This window comes from Bos mutus, chromosome 11, assembly GCF_027580195.1.
Source record: "Bos mutus isolate GX-2022 chromosome 11, NWIPB_WYAK_1.1, whole genome shotgun sequence".
NCBI lineage: Eukaryota > Metazoa > Chordata > Mammalia > Artiodactyla > Bovidae > Bos > Bos mutus.
In genome coordinates, this window is record NC_091627.1 from 923831 (window position 1) to 946397 (window position 22567).

General features: G+C 62.9%; 2 protein-coding genes across 2 annotated transcripts; both read right to left on the reverse strand.

Moving 5' to 3' along the window:
- Positions 1-8083: 8083 nt before the first annotated feature.
- Positions 8084-9238, reverse strand: LCNL1 (lipocalin like 1). The gene is made up of 4 exons (XM_014476937.2): positions 9039-9238; positions 8797-8907; positions 8438-8539; positions 8084-8184 (listed from the first exon to the last, which is right to left on the reverse strand). Exons 2-4 carry the CDS (start codon positions 8903-8905, stop codon positions 8159-8161), a joined length of 237 nt encoding a protein of 78 aa, XP_014332423.2. The 5' UTR covers positions 8906-8907; positions 9039-9238; the 3' UTR covers positions 8084-8158.
- A 2137-nt stretch (positions 9239-11375) lies between these two features.
- On the reverse strand, positions 11376-14479 carry PTGDS (prostaglandin D2 synthase). The gene is made up of 7 exons (XM_005887052.3): positions 14280-14479; positions 13420-13559; positions 13237-13313; positions 12756-12872; positions 12512-12613; positions 11880-11905; positions 11376-11531 (listed from the first exon to the last, which is right to left on the reverse strand). Exons 1-6 carry the CDS (start codon positions 14391-14393, stop codon positions 11880-11882), a joined length of 576 nt encoding a protein of 191 aa, XP_005887114.1. The 5' UTR covers positions 14394-14479; the 3' UTR covers positions 11376-11531.
- Between the last annotated feature and the right edge of the window lie 8088 nt (positions 14480-22567).

Below are 22567 nucleotides of genomic sequence, written 5' to 3' on the forward strand. Positions count from 1 at the left end.
CATCCTGTCGTCCCCTTCTCTGCCTGCCCTGAGTCCCAGCATCAGGGTGTTTTCTAATGGCTGGAACATAGAGGTATTTAATAAATATACAAATGAATGAATGCAGAGTGGGGAGCTGTTGGCAGGTTTAAGCTGGAGTGGGATGGAAGTGGCCATTCTGATTTTTGTGTATAAAGCCCATGTTGAATGTCATGAGGCGGGGGGATCAAGGGTTTCAGGGGTGAAGGCAAGGGGGGCAGGGAGAATAGTAGAGGGCTGCTGAGTTCCTAGGGCAGAGCTAATGCAGGTGGGGCCGGGGCTCAGAGTGGAGTTGGAGAGAGGTAGCAGGGAGGAGGGGATGGATCGTGGATGACCCCTGCATTTCAGGAGGGTAGAAAAGCCCTTCCCAAGATGATTGGGGCAGGGCAGGATTGGAGGAGACCTGGGGCCTCTCCTTTTTCACGGAATTCCTGACATGACTGTATGTCTGATGGAGGTGAGTGAAAGCTGCTGTGCTTGCAAGAGTCTAGTCTGGATGATCAGGCCGGGAGGTGTGAGTGTGGCATCACCAACGCCTTGTCGTCCAGTCACTAGGTCGTGTCCATCTCTTTGCAACCCCACTGCGGCACATCAGGCTCCTCTGTCCTCTGCTATCTCCTGGAGTTTGTTCAGACTCGTGTCCATTGAATTGAGTCAGTGATGTTATCTAAGCATTGACTCCTCTGCTGCCCCTTTCTCCTTTTGCCTTCAATTTTTCCTAGCATCAGGCTCTTTTCCAATGAGTTGGCTCTTCACACCAGGTGACTAACATACTGAAGCTTCAGCTTCAGTAGAACTTCCAATGAATATTCAGGGTTAATTTCCCTCAGGACTGACTGGTTTGGTCTCCTTGCAGTCCAAGGGACCCTCAACAGTCTTCTCCAACACCGCAGTTCAGAAGCGTCAATTCTTTGGCACTCAGCCTCCTTTATTGCTCAGCTTTCACATCCATACGTGACCCCTGGAAAAACCCCAGCTGTGACCACACGGACCTTTGTTGGCGAAGTCGCATCTCTGCTTTTTAATGCGCGGTCTAGGTTTGTCCTACTGTTTCTTCCAAGGAGCAAGCTGTTGTGATTTCATGGCTGCGGTCACCGTCCGCAGTGATTTTGGAGACCAAGTAAAGAAAAGCTGGCACTGTTTTCTATTTTTTCCCCAACTATTTGCCATGAAATGATGGGACCGTGATCAATGCAAAGAAATAGAGGGAAAAAAATAGAACGGAAAGACTAGAGATCTGTTCAAGAAAATCGGAGATACCGAGGGAGCATTTCATGCCAAGACGGACGGGCACAATAAAGGACAGAAATGGTATGGACCCAACAGAAGCAGAAGATATTACAAAGAGGTGGGAAGAACATACAGAAGAACTATACAACAAGGATCTTCATGACCCAGATAACCACGATGGTGTGATCACTCACCTAGAGCCAGACATCCTGGAGTGCAAAGTCAACTGGGCCTTAGGAAGCACCACTGCAAACAAAGCTAGTGGAGGTGATGGAATTCCAGTTGAGCTATCTCAATTCCTAAAAGATGATGCTGTGAAAGTGCAACAATCAATATGGCAGCAAATTTGTAAAGCTGAGCAGTAGCCACAGGACTGGAAAAGGTCAGTTTTAATTCCAATCCTAAAGAAAGGCAATGCCAAAGAATCTTCAAAGTGAAAATGAAGTGAAGTTGCTCAGTCGTGTCCGACTGTTTGTGACCCCATGGACTGTAGCCTACCAGTCTCCTCCGTCCATGGGATTTTCCAGGCAAGAATACTAGAGTGGGTTGCTATTTCCTTCTCCAGGAGATCTTACCAACCCAGGGATTGAACCCAGGTCTCTCACATTGTAGGCAGACGCTTTACCGTCTGAGCCACCAGGGAAGTCCAAAGAATGTTCAAAGTACCACACAGTTGCACTCATCTCACATGCTAGCAAAGTCATGCTCAAAGTTCTCCAAGCCAGGCTTCAGCAGTATGTGAACTGAGAACTTCCAGATGTTCAAGCTGGATTTAGAAAGGCAGAGGAACCAGAGATCAAATTGCCAACATCCACCGGATCATAGAAAAATCAAGATAATTCCAGAAAACCATCTACTTCTGTTTTATTGATGACATCAAAACCTTTGACTGTGTAGACTGCAACAGACTGTGACAATTTTTAAAGAGATAGGAATATCACACCACCTGACATGCCTCCTGAGAAATCTGTATGCAGGTCAGGAAGCAACAGTTACAATCAGACATGGAACAAGAGACTGGTTCCAAATTGGGACAGGAGTACATCAAGGCTGTATATTGTTACCCTGCTTATTTAACTTATATGCAGAGTACTTCATGTGAAATACCAGGCTGGATGAAGCACAAGCTGGAGTCAAGATTGCCGGGAGAAATATCAATAACCTCTGATATGCAGATGACACTACCCTTATGGCAGAAAGAGAAGAACTAAAGAGCCTCTTGATGAAAGTGAAAGAGGAGAGTGAAAAAGTTGGCTTAAAGCTCAACATTCAAAAAATGAAGATCATGGCATCTGGTCCCATCACTCCATAGCAAATAGATGGGGAAACAGTGGAAACAGTGACAGTCTTTATTTTCTTGGGCTTCAAAATCACTGTAGATGGTGACTGCAGCCATGAAATTAAAAGACGCTTGCTCCTTGGAAGAAAAACTATGACTAACCTAGACAGCATATTAAAAAGCAGAGACATGGCTTTGCCGACAAAGTTCCATCTTGTCAAAGCTATGGTTTTTCCAGTGGTCATGTATGGATGTGAGAGTTGAGCAATAAAGAAGGCTGAGTGCCAAAGAATTGATGCTTTTGAACTGTGGTATTGGAGAAGACTCTTGAGAGTCCCTTGGACTGCAAGGAGATCCAACCAGTCCATCCTAAAGTAAATCAGTCCTGAATATTCATTGGAAGGACGGATGCTAAAGCTGAAGCTCCAATACTTTGGCTACCTGATGCAAAGAACTGACTCATTGGAAAAGACCCTGATGCTGGGCAAGATTGAAGGCAAGAGGAGAAGGGGGTGACAGAGGATGAGATGGTTGGATGGCATCACCAACTCAATGGACATAAGTTTGAGCAAGCTGCAGGAGTTGGTGATGGACAGGGAAGCCTGGTGTGCTGCAGTCCATTGGGTCACAAAGAGTCAAACATGACTGAGTGACTAAACTGAACTGATGGGACCAGATGCCATGATTACAGTTTTTTGAATGTTGAGTTTTAAGCCAGCTTTTCCACTCTCCTCTTTCACCTTCATCAAGACGGTCTCTAATTCCTCTTTGCTTTCTACCACTAAGATGGTGTCATCTGCATATCCGATGTTATTGATGTTTCTCCTAGCAATCTTGATTCCAGCTTGAGTTTCATCTAGCTTGGCATTTCTCATGATGTACTCTCAATATAAGTTAAATAAGACAATATACACCTTTGATGTACTCCTTTCCTAATTTTGAATCAGCCCATTTTAACTGTTGCTTTTTGACCTGCATACTGGTTTCTCAGGAGGCAGGGAAGGTGGTTTGGTATTCCCATCTCTTTAAGAATTTTCCAGTTTGTTGTGATCCACACAGTCAAGGGCTTTAGCATAGTCAATGAAGCAATAGTAGATGTTTTTTTGGAATTCTCTTGCCTTTTCTATGATCCAAAGGATATTGGCAATCTGATCTCTGGTTCCTCTGCCTTTTCTAAATCCAGCTTGTACATCTGAAAGTTCTTGGTTCACATACGTTTGAAGTCTAGCTTGAAGGATTTTGAGCATTACCCTGCTAGCGTGTGAAATGAGTGCAATTGTGAGGTAGCTTGAACATTTTTTGGCATTGCGTTTCTTTGGGATTGGAATGAAAACTGACCTTTTCCAGTCCTGTGGCCACTGCTGAGTTTTCCAAATTTGCTGGCATATTGAGTGCAGCACTTTCACAGCATCATCTCTCAGGACTTGAAATAGCTCAGCTGGAATTCCATCACCTCCACTAGCTTTGTTCCTAGTGATGCCCACTTGACTTCACACTCCAAATGTCTGACTCTAGGTGAGTGATCACACTTTGTGGTTATCTGGGTCATTCAGACCTTTTTTGTACAGTTCTTCTGTGTATTCTTGCCACTTCTTAATATGGAACCTCCTGACTCCGTTTTAAATATGGTTTCTATTTATTAATCTTTACATTTCCGCCTTTGGAGATGTCTCTCTGAAAGCATTGCTGATCAAGCCGCAGTTTGTTTTTTTTTTTCCAGATTCAGCAACTTTTCCTCTTGATGCCAGGGAGGACCCTTCCTGGATATCGTGTCCCTCGGGACAGGGAGCGTGCACATATGGAGATCTCTTCAGGTCAGAGTCAAGTAACAGAACGGGTTGGAGGAGGCGCTCAGAAATCTCCCGTCTGAAGTCTGTGTCTTAGAACAGTGGATGCAGAAGAGCACACTCGAGCCGGAGAGAATTAAACACGCACTCTGGGGAGACATGGTTGATGCAAGAATTAAGGCATGGGGGAGTGATTCTGGATTATACGGAATTTGACTTAAACTTTATGCTAATTAGAGCAGCCTGTCTTATGGCCTGTTGAACATTAACTGTGTACCTGCTTTAACACACTGAGGAGGGAGGGGGAAATGCATTACCTGATTGTTTAGAATGTCCACTCTGAATACAGGGATAAATGCCACCTCCTGCCCCTTCCTCCCCAGCGACAGTGCTATATTCCTTCAAAGATGAGATTCCCTCCCCAGACACCAAGGTCACGCTGACTGGCTGTGCACCTGCTAACCTGTCTTCGGACCTTGAGAAAGTGTAACCCCGTCATGTTTGGTGTTTGCTGTTCTGACAAGATATAAAACTGGTGCAGGCATCCACGTTGGACCCGGGTGGCCATTGTGGGTGCGGTTTCAGACAGCTCCTGCCTCACTGGGAACTTGAGTTTTTAAACTGTATCAGACTCAAGGTCATCCCCAACTGCGCTTTGCTAGTCCTCCCACCTGCGACCTTATGGTCTCAAGGTCCCTCCTTGCAACTTTGTATCTTGGGCCCCACTGATTCCTGCTCTACAAACAGCCTTCCTCCTTGTCAGCTTCAACCCTGATTCCTGACAGTTTCTGTATCTTTGCAGTTTTTGCCTGTATAAACGTCCCTCCGCATTTTGCAGCCTGGGGAGCACAATTCAAGTGCTTCTTAAATCTGGGCCTTCTGCCCTACAGTCCTCGGTTTAGCTCAGATAAAACTTTTCTATTCCTATGGTCAATGTAAATCACCAATAACCCATCTAAGCTGATTAACAAGGAGAGCTTGAAAGAAAGAAAAGACACAGTTTAAGAAAAAAATAGAGAGAGAGAGGGTTGGGGGACTCCCCTGGCAGTCCAGTGGTTAGAACTCCGCGCTTCCAATGCAGGGGGCATGGGTTTGGTCCCTGGTGGGGGAACATGCCATGTGGCATGGCCAAAAACACAGAGGAGGTTTAGGAGGAGGCTTGGGAGGAGCCCCTGTGATTCCTCCAGGCCCGTGCTGGGGGTTGGAGGATGTTGGAAAGGCTGGTTAGAGGCTGAAACTGAAGGCTCCTGAGTGCTTAGGCGTGGAACAACCTTTTTCCCAATGACCTGGCTCTTTGCAATAACACCGGTGGGTCAGCGGAGGGGGCCCTTGTTGGCCACCTAAGGTCTTTGGCCTTTACTCTCTTGAGGGGACCCACGGGCAGGTTGTGGGCTGAGGAGTGGCGCGCTGACGGTGACACCTGCAGCCTTGGCACGGGTGGGCAGATGGCTGAGGGCTGCCCCCTTGTGGCCAGAGCAGGACGTGCAGGACTGGGCCCATCGGCAGGCGCCAGGGGCGTGGCCCTTCCTGGGTCCAGAAGGCCGTGAGCGCAGGCTGCATCTCCTCACGCCAGACCCTTCCCGGGGACCCTGGAGGGGACAGTGAGCGGGGAAGGCAGGGGTCGAGAGCCTGCTGGAGAGGCGGCCCCCCAGCCCGCCCCACAGTGAGTCCCCGCTCGTAGGCGATTTCCAGGCCGTCTTCTCAGTCTGTGTGGAAGCCGAATGCCAACCAACGATCCAGCCGATCAACTGGGAATTCCCTGGCGGCCCAGCGGTTAGGACCTGTCGCTTTCACCGCCGGGGCCCTGGGTGTGCTCCCTGGCTGGAGAGCTAAGTTCCCACAAGCTGTGCGTCTCGACCAGGGGAGCTGGCGGAGGGCACGCTGAATAGAAACTGGTTCATCGTCAGTCCCTCCGTAGATGCCTGTCTCGTGGGCAGCTGGCATCTCTGGTGGGAGGGGCTGGCTCTCTGCGCCTTCCCACCTACTGCCCGTCTCTGCGGGACAGGTGTCAGGCTGGGGGCAGGGGCAGACGGGACAGGTCCCGCCCCTGTGGTGCCCACAGCGGGCCAGAGCCTGGCAGGCCGGCCAGGCAGCAGCGGCACTGGTGGGGTCCAGGTGTGCAGGGGTGAGGGGCTGTCTGGGACCCCTGGACGTGGGGGCTCGTCCTCCCAGTGACCGTGCTGGCGGGAAGGGCCCAGGTGGAGAACACTAGTCTGGTAGGACAGGGCTGTGTTTCTACTGAAAAACATCTAGTCAGCTGAAGAGCAGAAAGAGTAGCATAGCAAGCTGTTACCCGGGGACCACGCTCAACCTCTGACACGTTTACATCTTGCGCGATTGTTTTCTGAACGAGTTACATTACAGATGTCATGCCGTTTTACCCTGAAATGATTCAGGGCCAGCCGTGAAAGGACAGCATTATTTCCCTTATAAACATAACGGCAGGACAGAGATCTGTGGGCAGGCGTCAGGGAGGTGGGGTGCTGGAGGGCAGGCTAGGATGGATGCGGTGCAGGCACTCCCTGGGCTGTGGTGTGGGGGACCCCCCGGCTGTGGTGTGGGGGACCTCGGACTGTAGTGTGGGGGATCCCCCGGCTGTGGTGTGGGGAGACCCCCGGGCTGTGGTGTAGGGGACCCCCCGGGCTGTGGTGTGGGGGACCTTGGACTGTAGTGTGGGGGATCCCCGGGGCTGTGGTGTGGGTGACCCTCCGGGCTGTGGTGTAAGGGACCCCCCAGAGCCGTGGTGTGGGGGACCCCCTGGGCTGTGGTGTGGGGACCTTGGACTGTAGTGTGGGGGCCCGGACGGTGTGGTTTGGGGCGCCCCCAGGCTGTGGTTTGGGGGACCCCCCGGACTGTGGTGTGGGGGACCTCGGACTGTGGTGTGGGGGACCCCCAGGCGACCCTCCGGGTGGTGTGGGGACCCCCTTGGGGGACCCCTGGGCTGTAGTGTGGGGACCTTGGCTGTAGTGTGGGGGACACCCCGACTGTGGTGTGGGGCGCCCCCAGGCTGTGGTTTGGGACCCCGGACTGTGTGTGGGGACCCGGACTGGACTGTGTGGGGTGTGGGGTGGACCCCCAGGCTGTGGTGTGGGGGACCCCTCGGACTGTAGTGTGGGGGACCCCCCGGCTGTGGTGTGGGGGGACCCCCGGGGCTGTGGTGTGGGCGACCCTCCGGGCTGTGGTGTGGGGGACCCGGTGGGGGGGACCCGGGGCCCGAGGAGCCCAGGTGCCTACCGGGCGTGGGTCGGGGGTCTCGTTCTCGGGCAGCTGCAGGTCTGCACCCCTGGCCTGGCGCCTGGGGTCCGAGGGGGACTCAAGGAAGCCACTGAGACGCCTTGTCCGGCCACCAAAGGAGCCGCCTCTCTCGGGCCTAACTTCTGCCCAGGCGGTGGGCTGGGCTGCCGGGCAAGTGTCCTGCCCTGTCCCTCCAGGCCCCCGGAACCAGCTGCGGAGCGCGCCCCGGTGGGGATGGAGCCCGAGCCGCACACTGTTCCTCTCAGGCGGCCCCTCTTGCGGGGCGCCCCCGCCGCGGCCCACCCGGCCCCTCTGCCGCTACGTCCAAGAAAGGCGCGGCGCCGTCTTGTGGAGACTCTTTATTGTGCTGGGGGTGGGATGGAGAGGCAGACGCTCCTCGAGGAGGGCTGGGCCGCGGGCACCGCCAACCCCGCCCGGCTCCAGCTCCTGCGCTGGGTCCCCGCTGGGGTGGGGCTCGCGCCCCTCCCGCCCCGCCCTGCCCAGGGTGGGCAGGGCCTCCAGGGTGGGCGGAGCATCCGTGATGTGTGGGCGGGGCCTCCCGAGTCTGCCGGGCGCTGGGCGGCTGTGGTCCAGGCCGGCTCCCGCTCACCTAGGCCAGGACCTCCGCGCACTGGTCTGTGGAAGAGAGCGGATCCTGAGGAAACGCCCGGCGCCCCCTCCCCACCTCCCCGGGGCAGAGGTCCCGGACCCTCCGCCGAGGGGCCAAGCCCCTCCCCTGCCTGTGATCCCCTCCTCCCTCCCTGGCCCTCCTGTTGTGCGTCCAGCGCCCGAGGAGTGAGCCTTGGGGCCTCCCGCACCCCTAAACCCCAGTCTAAGTCGGAGGTCCTTCTGCCCCTGCAGCGCTGGGCGGCCTAGAGATGGTGCTCACCTGACTTGGGCAGCAGGACGCCCTGGCTGGGGTTCAGGCCCACTTTGGGTGCCAGCTGCTGCATCCTCTGGGCTCCTTCAGGAAACAGCTCTGGGGCCCGGGCTGAGAGCAGGGGCGCGGTGAGCAGAGGGGCAGGGCTGGGAGGGGGAGTGGGCGGTGGGGCGGGGCTGGGGAGGGGCCCAGGGAGACACTGGGAGATGCTGGTTTCACCTGCCTCCCAGTCGGGGCTGGCTGGGAAGGCACACGGGGACACCGCAGACCAGACCTCCCGTGTGACCCCAGAGGAAGGCCGCGATGGGGCCAGGGTGGTGTGAGTGCGGCCCTTCAGGTGGGTGGGTCTCCCACCACGTGTCACCCACCGTAGAGCTGCAGCCAGACGTTCTTTACACCCCCCTTCTGAGTCTCGAAGTACATGACGGCGAAGTGCTTATAGTCGGTGGAAGCCACTCTGATGTCAGTCTGCGCCATAGCTGGGGGCGCGTGGGAGCCTGCTGAGCTGGGCGCCGGCCTGGACGCCCCCTGCCCATCCCCACGGTCCCCGCGAGCTGGCCCTGCCACTGCCCCCACCCGACCAGCACTGCCCGCGACACGCAGGCCTCACCCTCGTTGCTGAACTGCCCGTTCACGGCCCCCTTGGTGAAGGTGCTGTCGGTCTCCTGGCACCCGCCATCGGGCCTGGGAAGGGGACCCCAGCGGCCTGAGTTGCAGCCCCTGCCCACCGCCCAGCCCTGCTGGGTGTCCTGAAGACGCTGCCCGACCGCGACAAAAACAGCTGCCACTTAGCTGCTGCCAACTGCCCCAGGGCCACCTGTCTCCCATCAGATCAACGCTTGATCACATGGGTGCTTTATGATTCACTTACAGGAGAGGAGACACCCTGGGGCAGAGGGACACAGCCAGGGGACGGGGGGCCTGTAGGGTCTCCCCGTCGCCCCTCGAGACACCGGCACACGTGCATACGCGCGCACACACACGGACATGGCTCCCCACACCTCAGGTGGGGCCCCTCTGAGGAGCAGGTGAGTGGGGCTGCTGTTTCGACAGCCCTGAAGCCTAGCATGGGCGGGCCTGGCTCTGGGGTCGGGCGTACCCCTGTTTCCTCCTGGCTCCCACCTGACCCCATGCTGGCCAGGCCTAAGGCCAGCCAGTCCAAGGTGGGACTCCTGGGATCACTTACGTGGGGAACCCAAACTTGATGCCCAGGTTGCCGTTGGCCAAGGAGGTCACCAAGACCACGGGCATCTTCGTGTTGTCCTTGGCATCCAGGAAGCTCTGGTCATCTGACACCGCCCCAACCACGTACCAGGGGCCCTGGAACTGCAGGGGGACGGGGCGAGCTGGGGGCAGCCCTGGCTGCCACGTCAAACCTGAGTCGAACTTGGGGGGCAGCTGCAACTCATCTGGCTGGCGGCCCAGCAAGTGGTGGGGACAGAAGTCAGACTAGGGGCTGAGGGGCCCACTGTCCTCTGCAGCCCCCCGCCCCAAGTCAGCTGGGCAGACAGATGCGGGCTTGGTCCCCTTGAGCTGAGCTTGAACCAGAGTGGGGGCTGGGTTGGGTTCCCCCAGCCCTCTGGCCTGTCTGGTAGAATGCAGTCAGCAGAGGCTGCCAGCCCGGGCATGTCCATGCGCACCTGGCTGGCATCAAAGTCAGCCTGGATGGGGACCTGGGCCTGGCCTGGGGCTGCAGCGAGTAGGGCGAGGGTCCCGCTGATCAGCAGCGTCTGCAGCATCCTGGAAGGTGGCTGTTGTCGATGGCACAGGGCTCGGGAGCAGGACAGGAGGGTTGGGGTGGCCTCTCCCACTGTGCCTTTATGCCCCTGAGACGCCCGGGTGCGCTGGCCTGCCCGCCTGGGACATGCCCCCTCTGATGATAGGCTCCGATCAGGTTGCTCCCTGGAGCACTGGCCTGGCCGCCTGGGACAGACCCCACTGTGATAGGCTCCGATCAGGTTGCTCCCTGGAGCACTGGCCTGCCCACCTGGAGCACCCTGGCCCAGTGGCCCCCACCAGACCCCGCCCATCCTTCCTGGGGAGGGGGCCGGATGCCCCGGAGCAAGGGGAGGCAAAGGCCTGGCAGGCCCTGTGGGATGTGGCCTCCAGCCCTGGGCTCAGGCAGAGCCTCGGGAAGCCATTCCAAAATCTCACACTCACCTCTGACCCTCACAACCTGGGGGCCTGGACAGGGCCTGGTGGGCAGGTTGCTGTGGGCACTATGCCTTTTGAGCCAGGGGGCCCAGGACAGGGGCCCAAGAATGGTTACACTGGCTGAGAAGCTGGGGGCAGCAGGAGGCGAAGGGCGGGCTGGGAGAGAGACCTCGCGCAAGGCTCGGGTTAGCTCGGGTGCCAGGGGCCGGCGAGTGGGCAGGGCTGTGCCCTGGAGGCCCAGGCCAGAGGCCGGGGGTCTGGGGGCTCTCAGGCGGCCCCAGGAGATGGGGGGTGGCCGTCTCCAGCCCCCCTCGGCCAGTCTCTCCTGTCTGGGGTGCATGGACACTCCAGCTTCCTTCCCCTCTGTGCCCTCAAACCCTTCTCTCTGCCCCGTCTGAGGGCACAAATCCCACTCCTTCAGAGCTGCCCTGGGCCTGGGCCTCTCCTGGCCGGGGTGGGGGCAGGCTGTGGGCACCTGCTCAGAACCGGCCGGCTGTAGCTGCACCTTGAGGGGGTGGCTGGAGGGGCTGCAGTGGGTGGGATCCGGCCACGTGGAGTGGGTGGGGACATAGCTTCCCTGGGCTGTCCAGGCTTCCGGCCAGCCGCCTCTCCCACACCGTCAGGGGCCGAGCTAGTGTGCCCCTACCTGCCCCTCAGGGCGTCCCGCAGAGCCAGCCGCTGAGATTTCACAGAGGATGAAGGGACTCCCAGGCCCAAAGCAAAGGGGGGCGGTCAGCTCCCCAGAGAGCTGGCCAGAGCCAGGCCCAACTGCAAGACAGACAGGAGGCAGGCGCTGACTTGCTTCAGAGTTTATTTTCAGAGCGGGAATAAAGGCTGAGGGGGGCATGGATGGCGAGGGGCCGGGGCTGGGGTCTCAGGCTGGGGTCTCGGGTGTTGCAGGAAACGGCTGAGCAGGGCAGAAGGGCCAGGTCCTGAGAGGCAGACTCACCTGGGCAGGACAGCGGGACCTGTGGGTGGGGCTGGCCACAGGCCCCCCACCCCAGGACCCCAGCCCCCTCCAGTCTCAGGTCGCGAGGGCCCTTCCACTGAGGCCTCTCAGCAAAGGGCACCGGCCTCCCCTGCCGTCCCCTGGTCTTCCCACCCCAGTCCTGTCCTGGCCGCCCGCTCCGCCCACTCCCAGTGACCTTGCTGAACCCCAGCGGAGGCCCCTCCGTGAAGCAGCCCTTGTCAGCCGGAGGCCAGCCCTCATGGCAGAAGGGAGGCTGTCTGTGAGCGTGTGTTGAATGAACGAGTGAGGGGGCTGCTGGGTGAAGGTGGCCCCCAGCCCCCCACTCACCTATGGGTGCTCCTCCATGCACTTGTCTGCCAAGAAAGAAGCCCAGGCCCATGGTCAGTGCCCCAGGCCCGCCCCGCCCACCCCCTGGTGCGGGCGTGGAAAGCATCTCGTCGACCCCTAAACTGCTGGCTGTCACCCCCATCACTCCCGCCCCTCCCCTAGGCTCTGTCTACCCCTCCAGAAGGAAGATCCGGTGCCCCGGGGCCCAGAGCCAGCTGCCTTGGCAAGGAGGCCATGCGCGCTTCAGGGAGCCTGTGCTGAGCCCCATGTGGCTGTCCCTGTGTCCCGACGCGGACATCCGTCCACAGGCCCCGTTTCTAGGGCCTGCCCCGCACCCCTCCCAGGCTGGGACCTTTGCATCCCCGGGGCCGACCCAGGGCCTGGCACACGGTGGGCATGTGATGAATCCAGGGAGGCGGTGTTTCCTGAGGAGCATCTTGCTGGGCCTGGCCCAGGGGCTGCAGACCAAGGTCTCGGTGTGAGGCCAAACCGCCCCCGCTCCGGAGGCCGAGCACCGGTCAGTGGGCAGTCTGGCCGGACGGACTGCACCCCTCGGCCTCCCCCAGATCAGGAGACAGTCTGTCTGCCTCTAATCTGACCTTAATCCCCTCCCTTCAGATCAGTGCGCTCACCAGTCTTCGGCAGGAACACAATGCCTTCCTCTGTGAAGCCCAGGCTCTTGGCAAAGGCGGTGAAGTCTTCCTTGACCTCGGCTCGGGGGTTCTGGGAGCGGCCTGGGCAGTGGGGAGCAGCCTTCGGCCTCCGTTTGTCTGGAGGATCCCCGTTCTGCCCCTGCTCCCAAGCCCGGGGCACCCCCAGACACCCCCGCGGGCGGAGCCCCAGGCCCGGTGGAGGGTGCGGCGTGGGGACACGTACTGTAGAGCGTGGCCATGCGGAAGTCCTGCCCCGGGCCTCGGACACCCTCTGTGTAGAGCAGGGCGTAGGTCTCGTAGTCTGTCTCCGCCACTGACACCTCGTGGGTGCTGCTCCAGTCTGGAAACCCGGGAGACAGCCCCACAGGGCCCAGTGTCCCCAAAGCAGAAGGCCTCAGAAAATCAGGGGTGCATGGGACAGCCACAGACCCCGCAGCCACAGCCCTCTGGGGAGGACGAGAGACGGCCAGGGGAGGTCATCCCAGGCAGGGATGGGCAGGAGGGCAGGAGTCCTGGGGTGCAGAGCTGCCAGAGGAGCGAGGGGAGCGTGGGGCACAGACAGCTGGAGAGAGCCCTTCATGGGGGGCTGCTGGGCAGGCCCAGGCCGACCCTGGTGGGGCAGCCACCCCCTCACCCTCCCCTGTACTGCCAGGCAGGGTGTTGCCGAGTCCCGGCCAGCAAGTGTCGCTCCTGGCCACACTCACGAGGGCTGGTGTAGCTGTAGCAGCCTGGGGGGCCGGCGGGGCGCAGCAGTAAGGTCCGCGTCTCACACTGGTCTTTCCTGTGGGCAGGTCATCCTGGGGTCAGGGGTCAGGTGCTGGGCGTGTCCCCAGATTGCGGCCCTGCGCCGGGAGCTCTGGGCCCCAGATGCCCGCCCCGCTGCCCACCTGAGGAAGGTAGAGGTGAGGTTGAGGCCGCCGTCCGCCGCGGGGGCCACCACAGACTTGCACATGGACAGCACCTTCTTCTTCTCCAGGAACCAGCTCGAGTTGGAGGCAAGGCCGGAGGTGAACCAGCGCCCCAGAAACTGCGGCGACAGGACCCCATGCCGGTCGGCCGGGACACTCCGACCCGCCGGGGGTGGGCGGCCCGCCCGGCTGCACCCACCCCGGCCCGCACGCCACCCGCCACCCGGCACCCCTGCTCCGGCGCGGCCCCGCCCGCTCACCCGGGCCCCGCCCCCACCGCGGGGTCCCCGCTCCCGCCGGCCTGGGGAGGGGGCAGGGGGGCGGCCGGCAGAGGGCGCAGGGCCGTCCCTAGCGGGGTCGGATGCGGGCGTGGGGCGCGGAGCTGGAAGACCCGCTCCGACGTGCTCCAGCAAACCCCCGCAGGCCTCTGCGCGCGTGTTCAGGGGGGAGGGGGCGCGCACCGCGGCGCACTCGGTCCGTCGCCATTCCTGGCGCCATCCCGGCTCCTCCGTCATCTGCGCCCTCGCGCACGGAGGTGCGCACGGAGGCCCAGGTGTGGAAAGTGTGCCTGTTTGCCCTGGGCGTCGTGAGCTCCTTGGGCTAACCGTGTTGGGTTAGGGGTGGCGAGCGCGCGCTCCCGCTCACAGGCGCGTCCCTGCCCGTCGGGCTCCTCTCTGTAGGGCTATTCTCTGTCGGTGAATCGCCTGGGGAGGCCTCTCCCGGTCAGCCTCCTCCGGCCAGTCCAGCCCTCCTCTTCTGCTTCCCCCTTCCCGGGGAGAGCACCCCACTCCCCACGGGCACCGTCCTGTCTCTGCACCAGGCAGGGAGCCCTCCCTCACCTTGTCCTCTTCGAAGTTGGGCTGCAGGGCGGCCTGGGCGGGGGCTGGGGTCTGCAGGACCCCCAGGACCCCCAGCAGGAGCAGCCCCATCCACAGCCTATTCGGAGTGGCCATTCTCCCAGGACCGGGCCGGCGGCACAGGCAGAGAGGCGGGCGGGAGGCAGGGAGGCCGCCCGGAGACCCCTATTTATGGGCCTGGCTTGGCCTCCGCCCAGGCCCAAGGACAGCCCACTGCAGGCTCGTGACGCGGGGGGGTGACAGGACAGCAGAGTCCAGCGGCGGCCTCGCCCCCAACAGGGCTGCTTATGTAAGAGGCACTGACTGGGACGGCCTGGGCCTGCCCCCCGGGCCGAGCTGGGGGGGCAGAGGCCCCCGCATGGCGGGTCCCTCCTCCACCCTCGGAAGGTCCACTCCAGCAGCCTGGTTGGGGCAGGGGGCAAGTGCCTTGGTGCTGCCCTGCCTCTGGGGTCTCTGGTCACTTGACTCCCCTCACAAGCCCTGCCATTGTTCTGTGTCCAAGCCTGGCAACCCTGGGAGGCGACACAAGGCCCTGTTTGCACTGCCTGAGTTTCGTCCCGGAAGGCTCAGCAGGCCAGGGGGTGATGGGAAACTTGGGCCAAAGGAGAGAAGCCAAAGCTCCCCCCAGAGTGGAGCCCGAGGGCCTGGTTTGCAACACAGCATTCCCGGAGCCAGCTGGCGGGGTCTGGCTGGGGGACCCCGGGGCATCCTTCCCAGCCTCGGGCCCACAGCCTTGGGCAGAGGACCATTCCTCGCACTTGCACACCTGCACAGCTCCACACCTCCACACCTGCACAGCTCCACACCTGCACAGCTCCACACTTGCACACCTGCACATCCACACCTGCACACCTCCACACCTGCAGAGCTCCACACCTGCACACCTCCACACCTGCACAGCTCCACACGTGCACACCTCCATACCTGCACACATCCACACCTGCACACCTCCACACCTGCATACCTGCACAGCTCCACACCTGCACACCTCCACACCTGCACACCTCCACACCTCCACATCTGCACAGCTCCACACCTCCACACCTGCACAGCTCCACACCTGCACACCTCCACACCCGCACAGCTCCACACCTCCACACCTGCACAGCTCCACACCTGCAGTGGCCCCACCTGGCCTGTCCTATTACCTGGGGTGCCATGCTGGTGCCTCCCCTGGGGCCAGAGGACGTGAAGTTCCCCCACACTGCAGAGAGGGCCGCCTCCCCCAGAGGCCTCCCTGGGTTGACGGGCTGTCTCTGAGCCCGTCAGGTCCTGGGCCCTGTTCAAATCTGGCAAGTGTCCCCTGTCCCTCTGGTCCTGACCAAGGCCACCCCGATTAGCCAGGGCCTGAGCACAGGACTGGGTGGGGTCAGCAGCTCTGAGCAGCAGTGAGTGGGTGGGTGCACGCACCTGGGGTGGGGGCTGGGGAGGTGAGGCTGGGGAAGGAGGTCCCGAGCGTGGTACAGAAACGGGACACGGCTGTGGCTGGGGGGCACAGGAGCTGGCGCACCCTCGGGCCCAGCCCACCACGGGACGCAGCCCCTGTCCGGTGCTTGGCACCTTCTGCCCGGAAGCTGGATACTTGGCAGCCTGGCCTCTGGCTTTGGACCAGACCCAGGGCTGTCCGGAAACCACGCGGAAGGGGAGGCGTGGGCCAGGTCAGCTCCCGGAATGGAGCCAGCGCGGGCCCTGCCACCCACCTCGCAGGGGCAGGACGGCGGGCCCCAGGCCCACAGGGGTCCTAGTGAGGGCAGGGTGCCCGGCCAGACCTCTGCTGTGGGGGCCCCACCCCGGCGGATGGTCCAGGATCCCAGAGCACAGAGTCGGGGTTTTGGGTCGGCACCACAAAGAGGGCCTCCTGCCTCCTCACTGGTGCCAGGGCTGGCGGGGGCCGTCCCAGGAAGAGGCCAGTGTTGGGGGCGCCGGCATAGGAGGCTGGAGGTGGGGGCGAGGGGAGGTGGGCCCAGGCAGGTCCGAGACCCCCACCGCCTCTGCCCTGGCCTCCCATGCACCCTGCCCCTCCGTATGCTCAAGGCCGTGGGGGGACAGTCTGCCAGAAGCAGACAGGAGTTGGGGGTCAGGTCCCGGGCCCTGCACCGCCCTGGGGCTCTCCCAGGCTGCAGCCCGGCCCAGGGGCAGAGCGGGGGGCTCCTTTCAGGACGGCAGAGGGCCAGGAAGAGGCGGGTGGGAGGGAGGCCCGGGACGTCTGTGTGGGCCCCGGTCTCCTGCTGTTCATCACTGAGCCCGGCGGCTCTTTGGCCGTGGGGAGGCTCATGGGTCTGCGGGGCTGAGCTGTGTGCCTGCCGAGCCCCGGTCACGCCAAGACCAGAGCGCCTCCGCCAGCGGTAAACATGTCGCAGAGCAAGGCAGGGGATTGAGGCAGGTAGAGGACAGAGAGCGTGCCGGAGGAGGAGGCCCAGGACGCGAGGATCACGGACCAGGGCCCGCAGGTCCCTGGTGGGCAGGCCCCGCCCCCCACAGGAGGGGCCCTCGGCAGGGTCCCCAAGGTGCCCCTCTAGGGAGCAGGGAGGCTCCGGGGACCCTGGGCGCCCACCTCCAGGCCCAGGGTTAGGGAGTACATCCGCCTCCCTCTTCTGGCCACGGACACCACGTCCCTTCCTCCCCTGCTCCCAGACTGGCCACTGCCGCTGACTGTGGCCTGGATGAGGCCTGGGGGTCTGGAGGAGCAGGAACTGCATCGGCCCCTCGGCCTCCCTGTGGCCCAGACGGAGTTGGGTGGCTGGGCTGGTTCGTCCACACTGTGGAGTGAGGAACTGGGCCTCAGACCCCTTCTGCACCGGCCGTGTTCAGCAAGACCCCAGGCCTCCAGGGGTCTGGGCGGGGGTGGCCGCCCTTCCCCCGGGCCTCCAGGGGGTGGGCTGAGGACTCCTGAGGCCCCTAGAGGGGAGTCTCTGAGTGCTGCCAGTGGAACAGCTCGGAAAGTGGGCTGTTGGTGCCCACCGTGCCCATTGCACACCGCCCTCCAGGGCCCCGCGGGGCGGGCGGCCAGGGCTCAGCCCTTCCTGGCCGGGAGGCTGGGCTCCCCATCTGCCTGTGCAGGCTTCTCCCTGAGAACCACGCCCGACAGCGGCCAGGGCTGCAGCTGCGGGGGGCCCCCCGCCCAGCCCCTGCCCAGCGCACGACACAGGAGGCCCCCCTCTGCTCAGATGGGCCTGGTCTTCCCTTGGGGCCTGGCCGGTGCTGCCCTGAGTGCTGGATCCTGCTCAGACCTCCACCTCGGGCTGCTCCCCGGGGCGGTGGGGGGCTTCCCTACCTTCTCCCGGCCCCCTATCTCAACGCTTTCCTGTCGCACCTGCTCCCGAGTGGCTGATCCTCTGAGCCCTAGTCTGCTCCGCGCTACTGACCCCTCCCCAAGCCCGACCAGCCCCACCTTCCCTGTCTCCCAGTCCACACCCCACCCTCCCGCCCCCACCAGCCCTTCGGAGCCCCCCAGCGTGGCCTCCCCACTCTGGGCCACTCAGTGACTGCTGTGGGGCAGCCACTCTGATGGCCGATGGCTGGAGGAGCAGCTCTTTCTGACGAGGAGCCTCTGTCTGTCTTCCCAACACGTTTCCCACCAGAGAGAGGCCAGGCTGCAGAGGGGCTGGGGTGGGCGGAGCCCCCAGTACGCCCCCAACCCTGCCCCTACCAGCACCTCTGGACAGCCTGGCTTGGGGCTGGGGAGGCGGGGACAGGGTGAGCTTGGGCTGAAGGGATGGGGTGGGCACCGCCGGGGCTGGTCTCCCGGCAGCTCCCTGGGAGGGCAGCGTGCTCTGCCTGTGGGGCCTCGTGGGGATCAGAGTGTGGACCTGGGCAGCTCTGTTCTGGGAGCCTCTTTGCAGCGCTGGGGACTTCTGCGGGCAGGGCTGGGTGGAGGTCAGGGGGGCCCTTCCCCAGTCATCCCAGAAGTCAGGCTGCCGGGACCTTGAGCAGGGTGCGGTTGGGTGGGGGCTTGGGCCTGGCTGTGCTCCGGAGGACCCAGGGCGCGATTTCAGGGCCCAGGAAGCGGGTGCCAGGGGAGCTGCTGGGCCCCGCAGCAGGAAGAGGTGGCCCCCTGAGGGAGCTGTTGATGGGGGGCACACGCACCAGCCCCCCTGGGGGCAACAACTCGATTCTGCCAGGTCCAGGTGAGGTGGGTCCTCGCTGGTGACTCCCACAGAGATGCCTGCGTGGTCTCTCCCCTCCCTTCCCGCCCGCGGGCCATGCAAGGCTGTGGCCGGGGAGGGGCGGCTGGGGCCATCTCGGGCACCAGGGTTCCCCCGGCACGGTCGTGCTCCCATGGCTCTGCTCTGAGCTTGGCCTGCCTGTGGTCAGCCCTGCAGGCTGGACCTCCTCTGCCCTCCAGGTGGGGGGTGCGCACGGGACGTAGGGAGGCAAGGCCCCTCCTGGCACCAGCTGAAAGTCCAGCCACCAGCCCTGGGAGCCCAGGCGCTCGCTGGCTCTCCGAGGGTCAGGCAGGTGGGGCGGATGAGAGGACACGGCCCTGACCCGGGAAGGCAGGGTGGCTGCTCTGAGCCCAGGAGGCCGGAGCTGGCCTCTCAGGAGCCCACACCCAGCCCTGGCATCAGAAGGGATCCTCCAGAGGCTGACCCGGGTCTCCCCTCAGGCTCGTCCCCTCCTTCGGGCCCATCGTGGTATCCGGTAGCTCTGGATGTGACTGGACCCGGGCTGTCCGTGGGCCCCGCGGGCACGTGAGCCACAGGTCAGCAATAAGCAGAGCTGAGGCTGCGGTTTCTGTGGAGCCCGGGTTCTGGGAGTGAGGGGGGATGGGCATCTGCCTGGGGGGTGGGCGCTGGCCGCAGGCGTGCCAGGGGTTGGCTTGGACATTGGGAGGTCACAGGTGCCATGCTCCTCCTTCTGGCTGGGTGGGTTGGAGACAAGCCTAGACTTGATCTCCTAGGGGCAGTGACGGGCCCCAGTCTCCGTGCAGTGCCCCCCCGACATGGCTGGCCCTTCAGAGCCCAGGCTCTCCCCACACCCAGTGGCCCCTCGCTGACCCACCTCACAGGGACTCACAGGGCCCTGGTGGACCACACCTGCTTGCTGCTCGGCCATCAGCAGCCCCCCCACCCCACTAAGCCTGCGGGAAGGGGCTCAGAGGGAGCTGGAGGGCAGGGGGCATACACCCCAGACTCTACCTCACCCGTCAGGCCAGCCCCCCACCCTCCAGGTGGCTTACAGCCCTCGGGGCTCCCCACTTCTGAGATGCTCCTAGCACGAGGGGGTCCCCAGCACGGAGATTTTAAGTGGAAGAGGGGCAGAACCCTGGGTCACCCAGAAACTGCTAGAAAGATCATTCCAGAAAATGCCTGAAGGCCTCCTCCCCTTTCCCTGAGCCTTCACCGGCTCCTAGATGGGTCCCATGTCCAAGGCTGCCCTGGGATAGATCTGGGGTAGCCAGGTAGAGAGAGGCGCAGAGTGGCCACATTCAAGGAGGGAGTAGGGGCCCTAGGTCTGCAGCGGGGCACCGCCAGGGCTGGCGAGCTAAGGGGCTCAGGACTCCGCCGCGCCCACCCAGGCCCCAGAGGACAGCTGCTGTTTGACTTAAGGAGGCGAGTTCAGACTCGGGGTGCCCCCAGGCAAGGCCATCTCTGAGTTTCTGCCCAGACCACGTGGGTCCACTCGCCCCTGGGCTGGCTCCGCCTGTGTCTCTGTCCGCTCCGTGCCCTGGGCTGGCCTTCGCTGACCCCGGTGATGACCACATGTCCACTCTGCATCTTCTTTCCCAGCCCGGGAAGTAGGGCTGGTCTGGGGGCCCGAGGACGCTCCGGGCCAGCAGGGCCCAGGGCTGCTCCGCCACCCCCAGGGAGGCCGAGGCGCTGCAGCGCTCTGCCCCAGGGAGGGGCGGACAGGGCTCCGGGAGAGTGGCCTGCCCTTCACACCACCACCTGTCCTGGCCTCCCTGAGCCATGACACTCAGTGTTGGGGCTTCCAGAAGCATCCGGCCCGGTGGAGGGTGGTCGGAGCTAAACTTGTCTCCTCCCCTTCGGAAGGCCACATGGGTGGTCTTTGGGAAGGTGGGGCCTGTGGTCACCACGTTCCCTGGGGCATGCGCTGCACCCCTGAAAGGGCCCTGAAGCTGAGACTGCTCGTGGGGTCTTGTGCCTCCAGGGCCTCAGGGGAGTCTCTGGATTCCTCTGTAACTTGACCGTGTCAGGCTGGCGTGAGGGTGCACAGGGTCCCCTGGTGCCCGCAGAAGCCACAAGGCTGCCACTTGGGTCTGGGCCTGAGGCCCTGGGCTGGGCACGCTCCTGTGGTGGGCGCTCCTGCCACTCAGGGCCCCGGGGGTGGGAGCCCAGCGCCCAAGCAGGGCCTGCAGCAGGGGGGCCCCTGGGGGGTGCTGGGCTCTGTCTGGGTCGCCCCCAGCTCCCCGCTCCCCAGGCTCCTTTTGGGTGCTGGCGACGGTGGCCTGTGTGTGAGGAGGGGCCCAGCTCTGCTGGTCCCGAGAGCCCAGGACGGCCGGGAGCGTGCCCAGCCATGGGGTGAGGGCCAGAGAAGGAAGCCAGGACAACAGCAGATAGGACGCTCGGGCTCCAGGTGCCCCCGCAGTTTGCCCTGTGGCCAGGGCCACCCCGGCATCGGCCGTCGGGCGGTCCTGCCCGCTCCTCCCCACACCAAGCGCTCACTCCTGGTGAGGGCGGGTGTGGGCACCGATGGCTTCAAAGGACAAGGCATGGGCAGGGCCTCGACCAGTGACCAGCGTTGAGAGCAGGGCAGCCCAGGGCAGGGCCGGCTCAGAGTCGGGGTGCAGCGTCTCAGGAGAGGGGCGGGCCTGGGCCATCTGGGAGCAGATGCCCCGCAGAAACAGAGGCAGGAAAGAGACGGGGTGGGGAGACAGACCCTGGAGGGAAGGGGAAGCCTGGGGGGCAGGGGCCTCTGTGGAGAGGGGGACCCGGGGCAGAGGGACCTGAGTGGGGAGGGGGCTCCGGGGGTCTCGTCCGCGTCCTGGGGCTCCTGGGCCCGCCCCAGATCCCTGATGCGCTCAGTGAGGCCGGTCGGGCCCTCTCTCACTTGCTGTTTCTTCTGAGACCCTGAAGCTAATCTTGCGTTTGTAGCTTTAACCTTTCTTCTCCAGAATGCCCCCTGCCCAGCCCCCCAGCACACGTCCCCTGGGCCTGTGCCCTCCCTCCTCCAGTCACACAGATGGCCCCGTGAGTCAAGTCCTCTCTGCCCTCGGGGTGACCCTCCCCCGCCCTGTCCTCCTCCACCCAAGTCCCCTCCCCCAGCCCCCTGCACCAGTCCCCTCCCCCAGCCCACTCCCCCTGTCCCCTCCCCCAGCCCCCTTCCCCAGCCCCGGCTCCAGCCTCCTCCCTCAGCCCCTCCCCCCGTCCCCTCCCCCAGCCCCCTGCTCCAGTCCCCTCCCCCAGCCCCCTCCCCCAGCCCCCTGCCCCAGTCCCCTCCCCTCCCTCAGTCCCCTCCCCCAGTCCCCTCCCCAGCCCCTGCTCCAGCCCCTCCCCCGTCCCCTCCCCGTCCCCTCCTCAGTCCCCTCCCCCCAGTCCCCTCCCCAGCCCCCTGCCCCAGTCCCCTCCTCCCCCAGCCCCTCCCCGTCCCCTCCCTCAGTCCCCTCCCCCAGTCCCCCCCCAGCCCCCTGCCCCAGGCCGCCCCCAGGTGCCCTTTCCTGGCTGCTGTTCAGGACCTTCTGTGCTCCACTCTGGGGCCTCCAGGGGCCCCAGTCCTGCCCTGGACCCTTTTCCGGAGCCGCTGCACCCAGTCTAGCTGCCTGGGTCCTGATGAACTCCTGACCAGGGGGCCTGGGCCAGGACACAGGGGCCTGGGGTCCAGCGTCGTTCCCTCCCCAAAGGACCCCACCCCACCCGAGCGCCTCGGCCCCCTGGGGCTCTGGGCCCCCACCCCGCCCGCCTCGGCCTCCTGGGCCAGGGTTTGGGCAGGAAGGCAACGTGGTCACAGGTGATGCCCAGGCTCCGGACAAACCTGATGAATCCCCCTCAAGTTTGTTCAGCTCTTCCATCGTCCTGTGAGCAGGAGACGTGAGCCCTGGGAGGACCCTCCCTCCAGAGCCCGCCTTCTGCTCTCGGGGACCTGCCTTGACCTCCACACAGAGGGCCTGGCTGATGCTGACTGACCGTGCCTCCCATCTGCCTCCTCCTGCCAGTGAGGCTGCTCACCATGGCTCACCTCTGGGTGCCCCTCAGGCCTCCCCTGGCTGCCCTGTGACCTGGGGAGCAGCTCTGGGTCCTTCCTGGGTGGGGGACCCACCTTCCAGGCCCCCAGGGACAGGATATGGACTCAGTGCTTGCAGGGTGGGGCCC

Bases quoted from the DNA above. Each gene is read 5' to 3' on its own strand.
- LCNL1 (XM_014476937.2), bottom strand. From the start codon at position 8,905: ATGGCGCAGACTGACATCAGAGTGGCTTCCACCGACTATAAGCACTTC. The intron at 8,540-8,796 runs GTGGGTGACACG...CCCTGCTCTCAG, and splicing joins CGTCTGGCTGCAGCTCTACG to CCCGGGCCCCAGAGCTGTTT. The intron at 8,185-8,437 runs GTGAGCACCATC...TCTCTTCCACAG, and splicing joins CGTCCTGCTGCCCAAGTCAG to ACCAGTGCGCGGAGGTCCTG.
- PTGDS (XM_005887052.3), bottom strand. From the start codon at position 14,393: ATGGCCACTCCGAATAGGCTGTGGATGGGGCTGCTCCTGCTGGGGGTC. The intron at 12,873-13,236 runs GTGAGTGTGGCC...CCGGGTTTCCAG, and splicing joins CTACAGCTACACCAGCCCTC to ACTGGAGCAGCACCCACGAG. The intron at 12,614-12,755 runs GTACGTGTCCCC...CCCACTGCCCAG, and splicing joins CCGCATGGCCACGCTCTACA to GCCGCTCCCAGAACCCCCGA.